The 18,394-nt window shown below is 41.3% G+C and overlaps 1 protein-coding gene and 1 long non-coding RNA gene across 9 annotated transcripts in view; one reads left to right on the top strand and one right to left on the bottom strand.

Annotated features, from left to right (window-relative positions):
- The window catches only part of LOC109956477 (alpha-1,3-mannosyl-glycoprotein 4-beta-N-acetylglucosaminyltransferase C), a 98,954-nt gene extending 83,559 nt beyond the window's left edge, over nucleotides 1-15,395 (top strand). For 7 of the 8 annotated variants that reach the window (XM_020593621.1, XM_020593620.1, XM_020593624.1 and 4 more), the window contains 3 exons: nucleotides 10,869-11,020; nucleotides 12,522-12,669; nucleotides 13,324-15,395. In XM_020593621.1, coding sequence (XP_020449277.1) covers nucleotides 10,869-11,020; nucleotides 12,522-12,669; nucleotides 13,324-14,480 — 1,457 coding nt within the window. In that variant the 3' untranslated portion in view covers nucleotides 14,481-15,395. Of the gene's footprint in view, nucleotides 1-5,247; nucleotides 5,364-10,868; nucleotides 11,021-12,521; nucleotides 12,670-13,323 lie in introns of all 8 variants that reach the window. The other variant, XM_020593629.1, reaches the window with a different exon arrangement.
- LOC109956479 (uncharacterized) overlaps nucleotides 3,901-18,394 on the bottom strand; it is a 25,173-nt gene continuing 10,679 nt past the window's right edge. The window contains exons 2-3 of the long non-coding RNA XR_002274413.1: nucleotides 7,686-7,884; nucleotides 3,901-4,692 (exon numbers count right to left, since the gene is read on the bottom strand). This is a non-coding gene — a long non-coding RNA (uncharacterized LOC109956479). The remainder of the gene's footprint in view (nucleotides 4,693-7,685; nucleotides 7,885-18,394) is intronic.

Here is an 18,394-nt window from a genome sequence, read left to right as displayed (position 1 = left end):
AATGATTCGTTTGGCCCCCTTCATCCATTAAATAGTTTTTTTTTTTTTTTTAGGAGAGGCTGAGTGAGGGCTGCCCAGTCAGGGTTATTGGAGAGCCGTTAGTGATTGGCCATCCCACATATGTCATCAAATATTAATGCTGGAGACTTGGGAGAATTCAGATGACACTGGGATATCAGATATTCTCCCATCAGTTTAGCACTGGGATAGGTAGTCAGGGTCTCAGGAGGGAGCTGCTTTCACAAGAACTACACTACTCAAGGCTGGTGAGGACAGAAGGAAACACAGGCTCCTCCACTGAAGTACAGTCGCATGCTGCACATCTCAGCTTTCTGCTGGTTGAGCTTTTTCTTGCATTTGTGAGGAAATAAGGTGTGAGCTGGTGTTTAACTTTTACAACCGTCACAAACGCAGCGCGGAGCAGGATGTGTGCGAAACAATTCGCGGACCAGATAGAAACCTATTTGAGTCCAGATCCGAACTGGAGTGTTCCAGTTGGTGATCACTGGTCTAGATCTTACCATGTAAAGTGCCTTTACATGATTTTTAGTTGTGATTTGGAGCTATACAAACAAATACAATTAAATTAAATCAAGTATCCTTGGACTAGCACAATTTTAATTGGTTTTTCAGATGCATTTTTGTAATGACACTAACAATTCTTGACTTTAAATAAAGCAGGAGAATGTACCTTTAAATTTACTTGAGTATTTTCTGCCACTGTGATAATTAAATGCAAAACTCAGCTATGTGAGCTCACATTCAGCTCTTTGGCTATCCACTCGCTACTTGACCAAAAAGCTCATTCCCTAAGAGCAATTCAATGTATGCGCTGTCAGACTGGGTGAAGCAGGGCCGTCTCATTGTGTTTCCAGTCCTCATTTCAACACAGAGCCTTTTGAAAAGCCTGCCAGTGCCCCGTCCTTCTCTGCACTAAATGTGTAGGGAGGAGATAGTGCATTCTCATGTTATCTGCCACAGGCCTCTTGCCCCTTCAGCCATTTTCTCATTTCATAAATTTGACCAGGAGGTGACCTTGGGTTTTTAAGTGCTTTTAAGGCAGAGCCAAGACTCCTCTTCCTTTTACCTGTCTCGCAAATGGAGACGAAGAGAAAGAAGGAGAGGGGCTTCCATTCAGGCGTTCTCGTCAGTGGCCTTTCCCACTATTTTCTCATCCTCTCTCATGTCCACAGCCACTCTCCAGCTTTTTTTTAATAAAATAGACATGATGACAGGTTCTTGTCTGCTACATCACATGAGCTGTACTTTTAATGTAGAAAATTGCCTCAGGGGAGAAAAGGCATATGTTTATGACACATGAGGTCAGTCAGGGAGTCGTGCAGACCATTAGCCAAATGTGATATAACAAAGCCCTAATTGAATCTCTTTGCCCTGGAGAGTACTTCACAGTATTCAAATACTAATCACCTTGTGTTTCAGATCTAGGTAAGACTATATCACTGACTGCATCTTCACAACCTCACACAAGGGACGGGGAAGACAAAGACCATATGCGTGTCTGCATGTGAACAGAGGGTGCACACATGTCAAGTGTACGTCCTAGTGGAAATAAGCAGGCACCACTGCAGTCCTCCATCACCATTCCTCCCAAGTGCATCTCTGGCAGAGCGCTAATCTGGGTCAAAGTGCTAACTACTTAGAAAGGCCTGGGAGAGACTCGCTCACTTATGAATCATTTCTCACTCCTCTTGTTCTCATTATGCTCACTGCAACTGGAACGGAGAAAAGGCTTTATATTTCCCTCTGACCTTACACGTAATCATCCAGAGAGAGTCTGAAAATGCAATGGCTAACAAAGCTTCTGTAGCTTCCACCTGGTCAGTTTCTTTCACCATCTCATTCACTGACAGCCACTGACTCGTTCCATTCAAGTAGATCACTGCACAGAGCCTGTGGGCCTCTCAGCAGTTCTCTGTGATGAAGCTGAAGACTGTACATGTTGCCATGTCATCAGCACATTATGTTGTCTGACTGCACTCATTGATGGCAGCATGAGTTCATTCACAGCTATAAAAGACAAGAGTTTCTCCTCTTCAAACCAGTAAGTAGAAAACAAATAGGGAGAGAAATATAGACCGAAATGAGGAAGCACTTTACATTTCAATTAATAACCAGGCTGGATAATAGAAAAGTGGCACAGCCATTTGTTTTGGGTGTTTTGAAGCTCGTTTACTCTGATGGCACAAACTAAATACAGTCACAATGGGTGTGTTCAATAAGACATGAAAGATCATGACTGTGTTTTATCAGCTTAGAAATATTGTGTTTGTTGATATTTGTGACTCTGGTGAAGATCAGATCACATTTCATGACCAAATTATGCAGAAAACTAGGAAATTGCAAACACTGCCGTTACTTTTTCTTGCACCTGTATTTCATGAGAATGTAGTCCAGAAGCTTGCAACACTTGTGCCAGTGCTGCTCTGGAAAAAATAAGCCTTAATACTGATCAGTTGAAAAGCTCGGTTGATGTCTCCAACACATTCTGGAATGAGAACAAGGCGTCTCTCCCTCTATGAGCCTATAAGACAGGGACAGCAGGAGTGTCTGGGAGAGGAGTGGCAGTTTGAAGGTGCTTAGACATATTCTTGTATCAGAGAGTTTGACAGGCTGACTGAGATCATCCGGGTTTTTTAATGCTCCAAGGCTTGTCTTGCACACCGGTTCCTTGGGGGAGAAAGGCTGGAAGTGCCACTGTCACTGGACTGTTCGTTTTTCCCTCAAGGGCCATAGCAGTGTTAAAGGTGGCAGTTGGTGGTGGGCAGCACACGTGGACAGTGTCTCCATAGGGAATGCATCACATTTAGCACGCACGCAAAAACACACACACACACACACACACACACACACACACACACACACACACACTCCACTGTACCACCACCATCACCTCAACACCTCCTTTTACCATTACAGTGAGCGAGCTCAGGCTGCTGACAGCGGTGACAGGCTGAGCACAGGGAGGCGATGGGGGAGGGTGGTGGTGCTGCTGCAGAGGCATCATGGTACATCTGTTTGGATCCTTAGTGCCCTTCTTTTTTTATTGAGTTGAAAATCGTCCAGAATCAAGCCATGACACAAAGAATCACAATCGAATCGACTTGAGAGCTTGTCAAAGATTCTCGCCCCTACAAAGTAAGAGTTTGTGTTGTCACCTCCAATAACATGACTCCTCTGTTTGGAAGATTATCACTGAGAAGATGACAGGTCATCAACCCCAAACATGATTGGCTTTTGTGACACACAGGGTTTACAGGAATCATATGGTGGATTTCCCAGTAGCACAGCTTTCAGGCTTCAGTTTAGCACACTGTGCATTGATAACAGTATCAGACGATTCCCCATCGCATCCCAATAATTAAGATCATTTCCATGTTTCTGTAAGGGACGCAGATGTCTAACAAAGGTCGCTCAGTCTTTGTAGATGACAAGGACTTAGCAAGGTCTTTTGTCTGGCAGGCTGTAAGAATGTGGTAATTGGTAAACTGCTTGGCCAATTTGAGTTATCAACAAAACACCCACTTCATAGTAAAGGATTTATTATTCCGCCCTGCACCACAATTTTGTTATCAACAAAAGCCTCTGTTACTTTCAGCTTTTTATCAAGAAAGAAAATCCATTGAAAGTTGCTGAAGGCCCGACACAAAGCAACTGCTGAATCTCCACAAATCTGCAGGCTTAATTGATTATTCGCACACAGCTGTATATCTACAAGGTGCAGGATACCCAGGGGAAATAATGTAAAACAGATAACAAGATGAAATGTGGGAGAATTACTTTCTGCCCGTTTTATTAATCTTTTCCTGTTTTCTTATTCACAATGAGTTCCCCATCTAGGCTCTCCTATTATTAAAACGCAGCTTCACATTTTAAAAATCGAAAGTTGAGAGTTGATTCAAACCAGTGACAAAGGTGTTTGTTAAGAGATTATTTTGATTTCTGAATAATGCATGGAGGGACTCGGTGTTGTGTACCCCGAGACTCTCAGAGGAGAACACTATCTTCAAATCTCATCTTCATTAATGTGCATTTCTCAGTTCCTTACTGGCATTTAAAGAAATGAATCGATTATGCCAATACTGGTCACAAACATCTTTTGAAGCAATCTATTCAATTTCTTTTCTAATTCAGGTTTGCAGCTGTAACTCCTCAGTCGAGCTCTCTGAGGCATCTTGACATTGTGGTTTCACTTCTGTGGAAGTGACTTTAAAAGAACAACCTTGGAAAAAATGTGAAATTACTTGGCTCGTGTTTGTGGCATGTCAGTGCCACTCTGCTCAATCCTATACCTTTTCCTCCCCATTTACTCTTCACCTCATTTTCACAGAACTCGATAAAAAAAAGAGGTATCGCTGGCATGCAGGAGGACTGCTTGGAGTCGGCAGCAATCAAGCCATTATGAATGGAGAGGGAATGTAGCACCTTTTGTTTTGCTTTGTTGTTTTTAGTGTGATATAGAATTCTTGGCATTAGGCTGCACATCAGGCCAGACCATAATTGCCTCCTCCTCACTGGGGAGCTCCTTGTTTTCCATTTGAAGCCTGGCTCTGTCAGATTTCACCATTAAAGAGAGGGGGGCAGCAGGAAGACAAATCCTGGATCATTCATCTCATACAGTATGAGCTGCCAGAGAGACATGGAGGACGTTGAGCTTGCTAAGGTACTTTCTGCCTAGAACACAGAAATAGTTCAAAAATAAAACATGTTTTAAAACTTCGCCCTACTTTCTTAAAGATGCATCTAGTGTTGAAACAATCAGAAGAACAACAGACCGATAAATTCAACATGTAATCAAATACAGGATTTGCTGATTTTCTATTTTTTATGGTAAATATTAGTTTTGGACCATCTCTCAGGCAAAACGCACTGTTTGCAGGTACTACGTGGGTCTCTCTGAACTTGCTATGGGTGTTTTTGCAATTTTTTGACATTGTAAAGACTAAATGATTCAACAAAACATTGTAATGTATAAAAGCACATTGAAAGTAGTTAGATGCAGCATTAACAATAGTAAAGCCTTTTAGTTGTAGGATCTGGCTGATGGTGTTGGAGCTCATGCAGCCTCTTGAATTTGATGCTCATAATTGTACCAGACACTGTGGTAACGTTGGGAACATAAATTTTTCATCTTTATTTTGAGACTAGTTTATACAGAGCTCATCACATAATTTTCCAATTCCTTAGTTTCACATTTTCACTCCCTTATGTGCTCATCTTTCTGCACAGCAACATAATAACCATCAGCATGCTGTGACGTCAAGGACTGATGGGCAGAAGATTTCCAGCTGAGAGCCATTTCCAAAGCCCAAGGCACTAGTCATGGTGCGATACAACCAGGCAGAGTAACTTCATCTTATTTCTTTCAACTTATTAGGAATTTCAACCAAGGAGGGTGCAACTGTTTGTTACAGCTAAATAGTAAAAACAGCAACAACAAAAAGCAAAGTATATTGACTTAAAAATTGCCAAACTTGAGAAATCTTAGCCACAGGATTGAAAGTGTAATTGAATTAGTGATGTTGTAGCGGCTGGTGCACTCGGCTTTTGTTGCCACCAAGCTCCCTTTATGTCAGCCGAGCAGGATTTTAACCTTGTTCTGAGAACATGGTTTTGACAAAGACTTTGAGACGGACAGCCGTTATGAGTTAAGTGCACAACGGTCTGTTGGGCAAAAGTGAGCAGCGAGGCAGTGCTGTGGCTTATTTGGTTCAGTTGACACACACAGTGCATAATGGATATTTAATAGCCCCAGCCTGCTGGAAGTGGACTGTGTCCTGAAGTGGTGCATCTGAATGTGTGACTACCAGGAAGACACACCCATTAAAACACACTGTCATTCCTACTCTGGATTCATGCCACAAGAATAAACACAACAGCTACTACTGATAATCCCCCACTAGGGATGCACATTCTCAAGTTTTTGTCTGACCGATAGCCGAGGCTCGTTAACCGACTATTAACCGTTAACCGACAAGATTAAATTGATAAGCTACTTAGAATTGATGAGTGCCTCGCACGTGGAACTGTGTGTGAGGGAGTAAAACAGCCTAATAAAGTAGCTTCTGTGAGCCACTTTATTTTAGGCATGTATGATATCATATTAGATGCAGGCCATGAATGTTAACTCCTTTCAAAGTACAGTATTTCTGCATACCGGCCAACTTCGAGCACTGAGATTAAGAGAAACACACACTGCAAATCTCCAGCACCAAGAGCGCTGTAACAAAACCGCCTCCTCTGCTTAATAATCAAAATCCCAACAGGTTAACAAAACAGAAACTTGTAGCCTACTGGTTTTGTTCAGAAACTGCAACATGCTGTGGGCTTAGTCCGTTTACTGTGAGACCCACGGTGGAGGACACCCGGTCCGACGGTACCGAAATCTGAGGAATGCAAAGATAGCACCACACTAGTGTCCAGCCTGGGGAAGTGTGTCTGATTAGCTTTCCATCACACCCCCCATGAGTTGATATGTGGGCCCAGCAGATTGTTTTAAAAAAAAATGTAAGTGTCTAACTGATAGCATTAATCAGTTGGAACTCTTATTGCTGGTTAATGGTTAAGACTATGCATCCCTAATATCCACATAAACCTATTCCATATCCTAGCATATCCCAAGAATACACAGTAGACTGGAAACAGGGGTCATTAAGTTTTAGGTGTTCTGCCTTGCATCTTAGTCACAGTTAAATCTGGGGTACCAGAAGCAAGCATGTTTCCCAGCTGCGCTTCTGGCAGGATAGCCATCCCATACTCAATTACTGAAATAAGAGAGGCTCCTCGCATCATCTCGTATCATCAGGATAGACACCCAAGTCTCAGAGATTCTGAGAGATCAACTCTCCCCCAACATGAAAAAGAAGAGTTGTTTAATTGCATCTCTCCCACTGGAGAACACAAATAATTCCAGTTAGTTTAACAGAGCTTATGTTTGAGCAAAGGAGAAAGAGCTGCTGCTGAGTTCTCACAGTAGAAGATGAGGCAGGCACTAAGAAGGAAGAACTACCTGAGGTGTGGTGTCAGGAAGACTTCTGTACTTGCAGCCATCGGCTCAGATTCCTCCAGAGTGACCCTAATGATTGCTCTCACTATCACATTGCACTCAGCTTTCTCCAGCAGAAATTTACTGCAACATGCCATGCATACAGTGGAGACAATGATATCTATTCTGTGTCTGCAGCCGTTCTGTAATATTAGAGTAACTGAGTCTGCGTGTCAGCTGTGGCCGGAGGCATCATGTTTTTGGAATGTACGTCCCATTCTCATAGACATGGCATCTCATAAATGCCTTGAGGGGATTTATCCAACTTTAAACATGCATCTACAAGGTGCAGCGGAGGGATGCGTTTGAGTAGTCGCGTGTAGGTTTTGTTAACGGAACCGGATTTTTACTCGTGTTACACACAGAAATGCAGTATAGGCATACATGTATGAATATAAACATATAATCAACATCGCCACCTGGTTATCATCATATGCCTGTGGGAGGTATCATGACGTACACTAACATTTGTCTCTACAAAGCAGAGCCAAAGAATGACTATCACACTGTAGCCTAGGTGAACTGCTGACTGTCGTCAGTGCAGCCGTTTTAGGAACAACATATTACACATATGTAACTTTAGCTCGGGTGATTGATAAACAAGACATTTATTTGCACTTACCCCCTTGTCGTTGTGATGGCACAGCTGTGCCCTGTAGTTTCTTTGCTACTGTGGAACTGGCCTCCGGATATATGTAAACTCTCTCAGCTTTGCAAACGGTGCATGCATGTCCATTTTGACTGCTATTAGCCACAACTTGGTCCTTGCAGGATCTCTTAAGGGAAGTCTGTGAAATGCTCTGCTTGATTCTTTCAACACCCTGGATAAAAGCAGACACAAACCATGTTTTAGTTAACACAAGGTGCAGAGAAGGCAGGAAGGAATTTGCAGAAGAAAAAGCTGGAACAACTCTGAGATGTGATTTGTGCACAAATATAAGCCAAACACAGATTGGGGCCATGTCGTACTGGTGTCTCAAAAAGCCAAACTGCAAAAATACTCCAGCTATCAAATCTGCAAAGTACAAACTCACTTCCAAGTTAACTCTGCTGATACAGTTCTACAGAGGAGTCACTGAGTCTGTTCTCTGCTCATCCATCTCTGTCCTGTTTGGTTCAGCAACCAAACAGGACAGGAACAGACTCCAACAGACTGCAGAAAGATTCACTTTTGCCAGCCTGCCCTCCATGGAGGACCTGTACACCTCACAGGTCAAAAGGAGGGCAGAGAGGATTTCTGCAGACCCCTCACACCCTGGACACAAACTGTGTCCTCCCCTGTGGACAGCGTTACAGGTCACTGTACACCAAGACAACCAGACACAAGGACAGTTTGTTCCCCTGGGCCATCGCTCTGATGATGAATTAATCTATGTTCGTCTGTGTAACAGAATACAGCGAACTCCCCCAGTGCAATAATTTGTAAATATAACCACTGTACATATTGACCTGAAAGACCTTCTGCCAAAATGGGCTTATATACAGTATGTATAGATAATCATAAATAAATTGTCTCTTCTATTTTTCCCCCTATGTTCTATCATATTTGACGGGACATTTTCAAGTTTGAATGTATTTTCTTGCTCTCTAACAAAAGCACATTGAGAGCCACTGTACCAGAGTCAGATTGCTTGTGTGTTTAACATACTTGGCCAATAAAGCCGATTCTAATGCAATTCTGAATGCCATAAAGACAACAACAAACCTACGCACAACTACTATAGCAGATCCCTCTGCCACAGCTGGGCAAGAAACCACTATCCTGGGAAATTAAAGACAGAATTTGTCTGAACAGACTGACAGCTGAAGCTTCAATGTGGAGAGAAGGAAAAGTTACAACTAAGACCTGTTCTCACATACATTGTTTTACCATCAACTTCAAAGAGCCTTTAAATACTATGGCTTAAAGTTTGTAATTGGGATACTAATAAGAACTGAAAACATAAAAATTGCAGCTATTTACCATTTACAACTAAAGCAGATTTGTTCATATAATATATTCTCTTGGTTTGTTATCCTGTGTTGAGTGTAAAACTGAATAGGCAGAAGTGTACTGTACAGTTATGTATAACAGCTCTGAATGTCATAATTAGTGATAATTGCCAGCCACATTAAAACACACTGAGATGAAAATTGTGCTGAACAGGCTGTGGCTATATTAAATTCAGTTTTCAAGTGAGCACAAACGGGTATTGACTGGCTGAATCCCACGTGAGGCTGACTCTGGGTGCGAGTGATCGATGTGTGTGTCACTGAACTGAGATTCGAAGTAGTATGTAATCTATTAAGCATTTGCTTTGCAGCAGCTGAACAAAAGCACATCCTGATGGCTAATTGCTGGCAAAGAAAAGACCGACACCGTTGTTACATCTGAAAGCAGCTACTTCTGCTGCTGGAGTTTATGGGCTTTTTCTCCTTCAGTCTCAGTCATACGGGTGCGATGAGGAGTTGCCAGCCCTGCTGTGACTGAACTTGATGCATTATTGCTGTTTATAAGTCTCCTGATATATTTATCTGACAGATGATAATTAGCTGTCAAGATGGGAAAGACTTGTGATCTCTTTTCAATGGACCACAATTCTGAAACGAAGTGAACTGAGCTGAATATTGGACTGGCTTTCCCCCTGTGAGTTAAGGTGGCCTGTAACCTGCAAAAAGAAAAAGTCACAGGCTGTAAACTTTGGCTGCATTCATATTACAGGCCTTAATGCTCAGTTCTGGTCTTTTTTTTTGCTGATGATTCATATTCACGACATGTTTCCAGCTCCAATTTAAACTGCCACGCACGCGTAGATTTAGCTGAAATGTAAGCTGCATACTTACAAGCACACCACAAATCAGGACTTGGGTGCAAAAGTCAAATCACACAATTATCTCAAGAACTGCTTTGGCTTGAACAGAAGCATCTCCATAAATGCCCAACAAATCTGAAATGTCCCCGTCTCTGCTGACATCCATTAATGTTGTTGCTCTCTGCTGCTTACTTTTTTTGGGGTTTGTGAGGGGCCGACACAGAATTATGACGACAGCCGATATATGCAGAGGAGTGAGACATTTTTTTAAAAAGAAAACTACACGAATTTTGATCTAACAGTGAATGCACAGTCAAAGATTGAACATGAATCTAATCTAGGACCACATATGGATGTAGCCCACAACGGATCTGAAAAAGAAATCTAATTTGGTTTGTTCACACATCCATGAAAAGAGCGATACAATTCACTTGAAAGGGAAAAAATAAAAAAAAAATCTTATGTTGGTCACGTCAGCATGTAATGTGAACCTAGCTAAAGACGAGTAAAAGCGGGGAGAAGAGTCTCCTTTTGAACATGGCAGCATAAAAAAATGAAAATGTTTGCGATCAACAATAGTGCCAACCTTCATCATTGAACAGCCATGAATACCGGTAAGCTGGGGTATGTGGATGCATGAAACTAATTCAGCTTCCACTTGGCATACATTTCCATTGGTTTTAGGAAAGAAACTCGTTTGAGTTACATCAATTGTGCATAATGTCTTGGAGTGGTTCGCTCACATGATTCAACTGTCAGTAGATATGGTCTGCCCCTTTCCCAGGCTCATTATCTTTCCCTTTTTCTCTATCACACATCATTAGAAGCCTGTTGAAGAGTAATTATGATGCTAGTAGAAGATAATCACGTCATACATGGTGGTGTGGTCTGAAAATGAATTCCCCCACAATCTGTTGTTGCTTGATATAAAGACAAATTATACGCATGCAGCGCTTTAAGATGACAACGTGCAAAACAAGGCAGCCTAACAAGTCTTTTCTCTTCTCATGCAGATCCCAGTGAACGCGTGTACAGCATGAGGCTGGTGTGGAAATCCCTGGACAAGATGAGGTGTCTGAGGAAACGCTCCACTATCCCCTTCCTCGGCTTCCTCATCACATTCCTCCTCTTCCTGAACCTCTACATTGAAGACGGTTATGTGCTGGTTAGTAAACTGCTTTGTTCACATGAATTACATTTATTTTTTGTCAATGTTATTAGCTAGCAGGTTAGAAATTTAGATTAAGGGGCCCTGACATCCAAATGGTTATGGGGTGTGTGTCGCACATGCCAACAAGTTCTACGACCCATATGGTCATTTGTCCCTTCACTACCATATGATCCATAGGGGCATATCATTAAATAGTGCTCCTACAGTCACGGAAGGAATTGCAACAATCCCACCAAAATTAACGACAATGTACGTCACACTGCCAAACTTTACAGACCTTTGTTGGCATGGAAGCAGCCATAAACTAGATGACTAGCTAACTTCGTTGCATTGGAAACTGTCATAACATGATGCTACAATCATGAATGGCCACGTTTTTATTACGGTTTACCACAAAACTACTAGGTTAGGGCTAGACACAAAAACTACTTTGTTACATGTGGGGAAAAATAACTTTTTCACATTTAGAAACAAAACCATGATGTAATGTTTAGGAACAAAACCTCTTGAAAAACAAGCCACACAGCAAAATGGAAGTCAGGTCTCCTGAAGGAAGGTCTGGTACTGTATGTACCTAGCCATCCACGCAAACCTCCTCCTAATGCTGACTTTGTGCCTCTACATAAATGACTTTCCTCATGTTATAATAATAGCAGTCTGAGATGTTACCCAACTATGACACAACATCTTGTCGTAATAACTTGCTGGCATAAACGACATATACTGTCATATTTCACAGTAGGCCAGCCATGCAATGTCAGCAGTTTGAGTCTGGCCACTGACATCTGTTGTAGGTTTCCCCTTCCCTCTACCCATTTTCCTCACTTCCTGCTTTCTTCCATGTGACTTACTGACTAATCAAGGCAAAAATTTGCCCCCCCCCACCCAAAAAAAACTTAATAATTCACTATGTATTTGTAGAGCTTCTTGATTTTCTTCATAAATGAATTCAACCACATAAGCTTTTGAAACCAAATGTGTTTTGTATTTGTTCACTACCACCCATGTTGTTCCAATTATAACTCCTTGTTTTAAAGGAAACCTATTTAAATTTTCATAACATGGATTCAAGTTGAAATCATCCAGATTTATTTCTTATTCATGATGCCATCAAAACCTTGTGATCATAGTACATTATCTATGTTTGTTTATTAAATTATTAAGAGGGGGTTCACATTTTCCGCTCTCCGGTGCTCTCCTCACGTCCATTTGCTCAGCTATTCAAACTGCCTGGAGGGGTTTTAAGATTCCTTTTGTCTCCAGACATTGAGGGTTACACTGCCACATCAAACCACATGTTGTCTCAAGTTTGTACAGAATGTGGTTCTAAGTAAACGATAGGATGGTTTTCTCTGCATTATTTAGAGTAGAAACAGAAAATTTGAAGATCACTTTCTTGCTCTTTTTCTGTAGTATTTATGACAACTTACAACCATTTTCCCTCTATTGTTCATAATATGATGTAATGTTGTGTTTTTTTCATGTTGTATTCCAGGAAGAGGATAAAAGGCAACTTAGGGAAACATCAGTCCACCCTCCAAGCTCAGAACGATACGTTCACACCTTCAGAGACCTAAGCAATTTCAGTGGAACCATTAATGTCACATATCGTTATCTTGCTGGAACGCCACTGAACCGCAAGAGTAAGTCTAGAGTTTCTTTAAAGAGGGATTTACATTGACTATTTTCATCAGCTTGGGGGAGTTACTGTACAGTACAGTAAGTCATAGTCATGAAAAGGAGCTGAGAATAAGAACTTCCACTTAAAATCTATGAAGTTTGAATTTAAATCACAGCAATAAAATGTAACTGCTCCACAGAGACTTCTTTAGTTTGAGATTAATCTGTGTGCAGAACTCTTCTCCAGTACAATGTGCTTTGTTCACAAAATTCTTATTTTGATTTTTCTATAAAACTGCATTTCATGTTAAATATTCCAGACATTGAAATGTAGCTTTACTTTGCCATAATACTCTTAACTTAATGTCCACTTAGTAGCTTTTACCAGAGCTTTAAACCATGTGTTCAAAGCAGATGGACTTTGCTCAGTTGTCATCATTTGAAATAAATGTGGCCATGTGGTAATACAGTACGTGCTTCTATATGACGATATGCTGATGAATAGCAAAGCTCAGGAAACAGTTTGTAAGTGGACCTTGTGTCAAGATCATTTTGTCAGACTGCTCTTCCCAAGGTCGTGTACTTTACTTTTAAATTACAGGTATAGCTTAATTAAGTTTTTTGTTTAAAACTTCTTAAACCTGTCATTTAAGATTAATGCTTTATTTTGTTCACAGAGTATCTTACCATCGGTCTGTCGTCAGTCAAAAGAAAGAGAGGAAACTACCTCCTGGAGACGATCAAATCCATCTTTGATCAGTCCAGTTATGAGGAACTGAAAGAGATTGTGGTGGTGGTCCACCTGGCAGACTTTGACCTGGTCTGGTGTGAGAATCTGGTGCAGGAAATCACCAGGAAGTTTGCCCACCACATTATAGCTGGACGCCTCCTGGTGATCCAGGCTCTGGAGGAGTACTATCCGTCTCTGGATGGGTTGAAGAGGAACTACAACGACCCAGAGGACCGGGTCCGTTTCCGCTCTAAGCAGAATGTGGACTACGCTTTCCTCCTCAACTTCTGCACAAACCTCTCTCACTTCTACATGATGTTAGAGGACGACGTGCGTTGCTCCAGGAACTTCCTAACGGCTCTGAAGAAGGTGATCACCTCCAGAGAAGGTTCCTACTGGGTGATGCTGGAGTTCTCCAAGCTGGGCTACATCGGGAAGCTATACCACTCCAGAGACCTGCCCCGCCTGGCTCATTTCTTGCTCATGTTCTATCAGGAGATGCCCTGCGACTGGCTCCTCATTCACTTCAGGGGTCTGCTGGCCCAGAAGGACGTGATTCGCTTCAAGCCTTCGCTGTTCCAGCACATGGGCTACTATTCGTCTTACAAAGGAGCAGAGAACAAGCTGAAGGACGATGACTTTGAGGAAGACTCCATAGACATTCCTGACAACCCTCCTGCCAGCCTTTACACTAACATCAACGTCTTTGAAACCTATGATGCCACCAAGGCGTACAGCACCGTGGACGAATACTTTTGGGGGAAGCCTCCTTCCACTGGAGACTTCTTTGTTATAGTCTTTAATAAATCCACTAAAATTAGTAAAATTAAGATTGCTACTGGTTCTGACGATCGGCAGAATGACATTCTTCATCACGGAGCTCTGGAAGTTGGAGAAAAGCTAGTTGGGACTAAAAAAGGGAAACAGTGTTCCTCCTATATCACATTAGGGGAATTTAAAAACGGCAACATTGAGATTCAAGATGTAGATCACAAGATTGCCTTTGACATTGAGTGTGTACGCATTGTGGTGACGGCCAGTCAGAAAGAATGGCTCATAATTAGAAGTATAAGTCTATGGACTACACAACCCCCCAGCCAATGAGAACTACACACAGAAACTCTCAATATGTCAGAGGCAAAAGGTTTTTATTATTATTATTTACTAATGTGTTTATTTCCAGGTTTATTTATTAATTTTCTATGTATTTATCAATACTTCTTTTGACTACCAAATCAATCTATAGTTTCTTTTATACCTGTAAGCTGTATCCTTAGTGGAACATCTTCCCAGTCATTCTTAAAAACTGTTCAACAGATCTCAGAGCATCCATGAACACACATTTTCTTAAATTTTCCATATTTCAATTTTTATTAATACAGCCCGGTCTCACAGCAAAATGCACAATGGCTATGTTGGTCCACAGCATAAAACATAGCAGTGTCACAATAACAGCTGTAAAACTGTGACATGGCAACGTTTGTTGTATTGCAGCCAAGTGTCCTTCATTGTGGTCATTAAAGCAGGAAATGACCAGTGGTGGAAGTAGTACTCAAATTGTTTACTTAAGTAAAAGTAGTCATACCACAGTGCAAAAATACTCTGTTACAAATAAAGGTCCTGTATTAGCAGAAAATATACCTAAAGTACAAAAGTAGAAGTACTCATACAAAATGGCGCAGTTTATACTAATGTACATTTCCTACCCTTAAGCATACAGGATAGTCTGTGTGCCTAAACTTATAGTAATCGTGTAGTTTAGTTTCTGTGCCTAAGCATAACCATTTTTGAACTAGAAAAACATTGCAATGTCACAGTTTTTAAGGTGCTACTGTGAAAGCAGTGCATTTTGCATTGCAGACAAAGTATCTATGATACATTTTGCTGTGAGACCGGGCTGTTTAATAGCTATCCTTCCCACAGGGCTGAGGGGATAATTCAGTAATGTGTCATTGTTATATAAAGCTTGTTTTACCAATGAAAGGATACGGCTGTCAAATACACCACATCTTTATTAAAACATCACCAGACTTTCCCTGTTTTTTTTTTTTTTTTTTTTTTTCCAGGCTGAAATATTAATTACAGAACTAAATGTGTATTAATCTGTGCTCAATATTTCCCTCCTGTTTGAGTAACATTTGCTACAGCCCCCAGGTTTTTGATGAAACAAAGCCTTTTAAAAAAGAAAAAACTACTTTATATTCATAGCACTTTTTTTTGTTTTCGGCAGGAATGACTGGGCTTGAACCTGAGTGGCAGAGACAGGGTAGGGAAGCTGGAAACACGTCAGAGAGCACTTTTGTTTTTGGTCTTTTCATGGTGCTGGTGAACAATAACATATAAACTGAAGAATCATAGCAGTCTTATCCTTTAAGTTAAATATAACCACTGCACATGAGGAATGAAGACAGAGGGAGCTCCCTTAGGGAACAGTGAACTATTGATTTACTACGGTTTTACTAATTTCATTACATTCGACCACCACTGCTGCTTTTCTTAATATTATGAGCCACTAATTATTTATACATGGGGGTGGGGGGTAAGTTATTATATAGTGTGGCTACATTTTATTTAGAAACAGGTTCTCCTTGAAACTACCAATCAGTTAAAGTTATTGTCTTCAGCAGCTTTTCATGACTGATTAAGCCTTCACATGTAGCCCTGGAATTTCTCTTTGAGAGCATCCCCATTTGGCCCTTAATTATTTTCCCCCTTGAAAACCCACAGGGAATGTATCAGAGGTCATTGTTGCCTTGATTATTCATCATTTCATACCCAGCTTTTTCTGTTTCAAATCTTCGTTCCCGGTCTAATTATCTGCTTCGTTGCTGTTGTTGAGGTGGATGTAGGAGCAGGCTTTCCTGCGCTCACACTGTATGTTCTGTCCCGGCTGCTGACAGGAGAACAATGTTTGTTTTCACCCATCTTCTCCAAGAGCCGAGATTGGATTGCACAGTGAAGAATGGGTCAGGTCTGCTACAAGGTCTCTGTTTTCCCACCACTGCACAATTTTCCTCTAGTAAATTGGTCTGTTTGCCTCACTCTCTACACCAGCAAAACAACATCTCCCCTGAAGCTGTAAGAACTCAATTCGTTCTTTCCCCAGTCTCGCACTCACACAACTCCAGTGCTTCTGCTCCTACAAGGGTGCCTCTCTGTGATCTTTGCTCTAGGTTCTTACACTCTGCTGCTGCTGCTTTGGGGGAAAACTTGCTTGGCTTTCCTTTATAGATCCTTTTCAAGTTCCCAGCCTGCCTCTGGGCTGTTAAACTGCTAGCATTTGTGAGAATTAACACTGCACATGTTAACTCATCACCATTGTGCTCAAAGCAATTCAGAGCCGTGCTTTAAGAATGGCCTTGGCATTTTCCATATTCATGTAATTATGATCCATCAGTGAGCAAATTCCAGTGACAGATTAGCTTCTTCACTGAAACAACATCAAGAAGTCACTCAACAATGCAATAAAGAGATAATTGTTTACATAACACTGATCTTCAGGAACGAGAGGTGGAGGAAGCAGATTGTCATTAAGCATGCTGCAACAGTTTTGTTAAGCTCTGTTCCACTGCTGTGACAACCACCTGTTCCATGTTTTCCCTCAAGGTCTTGTTCAGTGTTACTGATCGAGACCTTTCGCAGACTGACTTGTACCGCCACCTTAAAATCCATCGTCAGCAAATCCCCCATGTGCCATCTGAAATTGAATTAAAATGCCCACCACCTCACAACATGGCTCACCGCTTTTCCACAGCATTTCCCTTGAAACGCCCCTATTCGTTTTGGTGAGTGATTCCGTGACCTGCATGGATCAGCTCTATGGAGAGGATCTTGTTTGAATGGATGATGCTCAGAAACACAATCTACATTGTGCTGTGTGTGTGGTATTCTTTATGACACACACCATAGTAGCAGTTCTCCCCAGTATTACCTGCTTAAGAGCTCTAACCACAAAAAGTCATTGCAGAGCAGTTAAGCTGTTTAGATGGATTTGATACGCCTCATGTCCAAGTAGAGCAACCATGATGTGAGACTGAGATTTGTGGAGGACAAATTTCTGTCTGCTATTTAACTGAAACAAAACACTAGCCAAAACTAGTTGCACACTGCAGATTTACATCTGGAGGACAGCAACAGAAGCTGTATAAATTCCTTTATCTGCCGCACACAGCATTCTTTATTGGTAGCATATTTGGGAAGTACGACTGCTTAAAAACTGTTATTGCCTCCTGCTCAGTACTAAACTACAATGCTAACCAATGCCCAACTTCGCTGTCCATTTGTCAAGAGTTAAACGGCAACTGCATCAACAGACCTCTGTAAGATAAAGGGCTGAGGCTTTTTGATCCCTTGTGAATGTCTGATCCCCAAAGCTCACAGGAAGTGATAACTGTTAATATGATCTGTGGGTCCTAAGTTATTTGAAATGGGAGCCGTCTTCCGGTGGAGCATGTACAAAAGTGCATGAACAGAAGCATCTTCAGTGGATAAAACTACTTTTGTACGTCAGGATGTGTGAATTAATTGTTCAGCTTTTGAAATTGTACTGGGTTCGTCTGTAGAAGCCTACCAATACTACCTTACAACAGGCTGGAGTTCACATGTGCTGTATATTGTCAAGTGGAGCGAGTGTGTTATGTTGTTTCTGTGTCTGTTTTACTTTCCGTTGTTCTCTAAATGGTACTGTATTGTAAGATGACATATATTTTTTTAAACATATTACACATTTCCAATGTTGTACTGTATATATTGCATTTAAAATGAAATCAGATTAAACAACTGAATGACCACTTTGTGGTGCATTCACTGCTGAGACAGAGCTGTATGCAAGTGAGCACAAAACGTGTGGCTGCAGCAACAGAGCTCGAAAATGTTTGAATGCATCTAGGAAAACAAAACAGTATTTACATAACCGTTAATCAAAAATGGTGTTGGCCTGTCTGTGCCTAAACATGTTTTGTTTCAGTGTTAAAGTTATATACATGCATGCATGCATGGCACACATTTTAAATAATAAT

Source organism: Monopterus albus, unplaced genomic scaffold (genome assembly GCF_001952655.1).
Source record: "Monopterus albus unplaced genomic scaffold, M_albus_1.0 scaffold19.1, whole genome shotgun sequence".
Classification (NCBI taxonomy): Eukaryota; Metazoa; Chordata; class Actinopteri; order Synbranchiformes; family Synbranchidae; genus Monopterus; species Monopterus albus.
The sequence above is the reverse complement of the archived record's forward strand: the minus strand, read 5'-3'. Positions and strand labels throughout refer to the sequence as shown.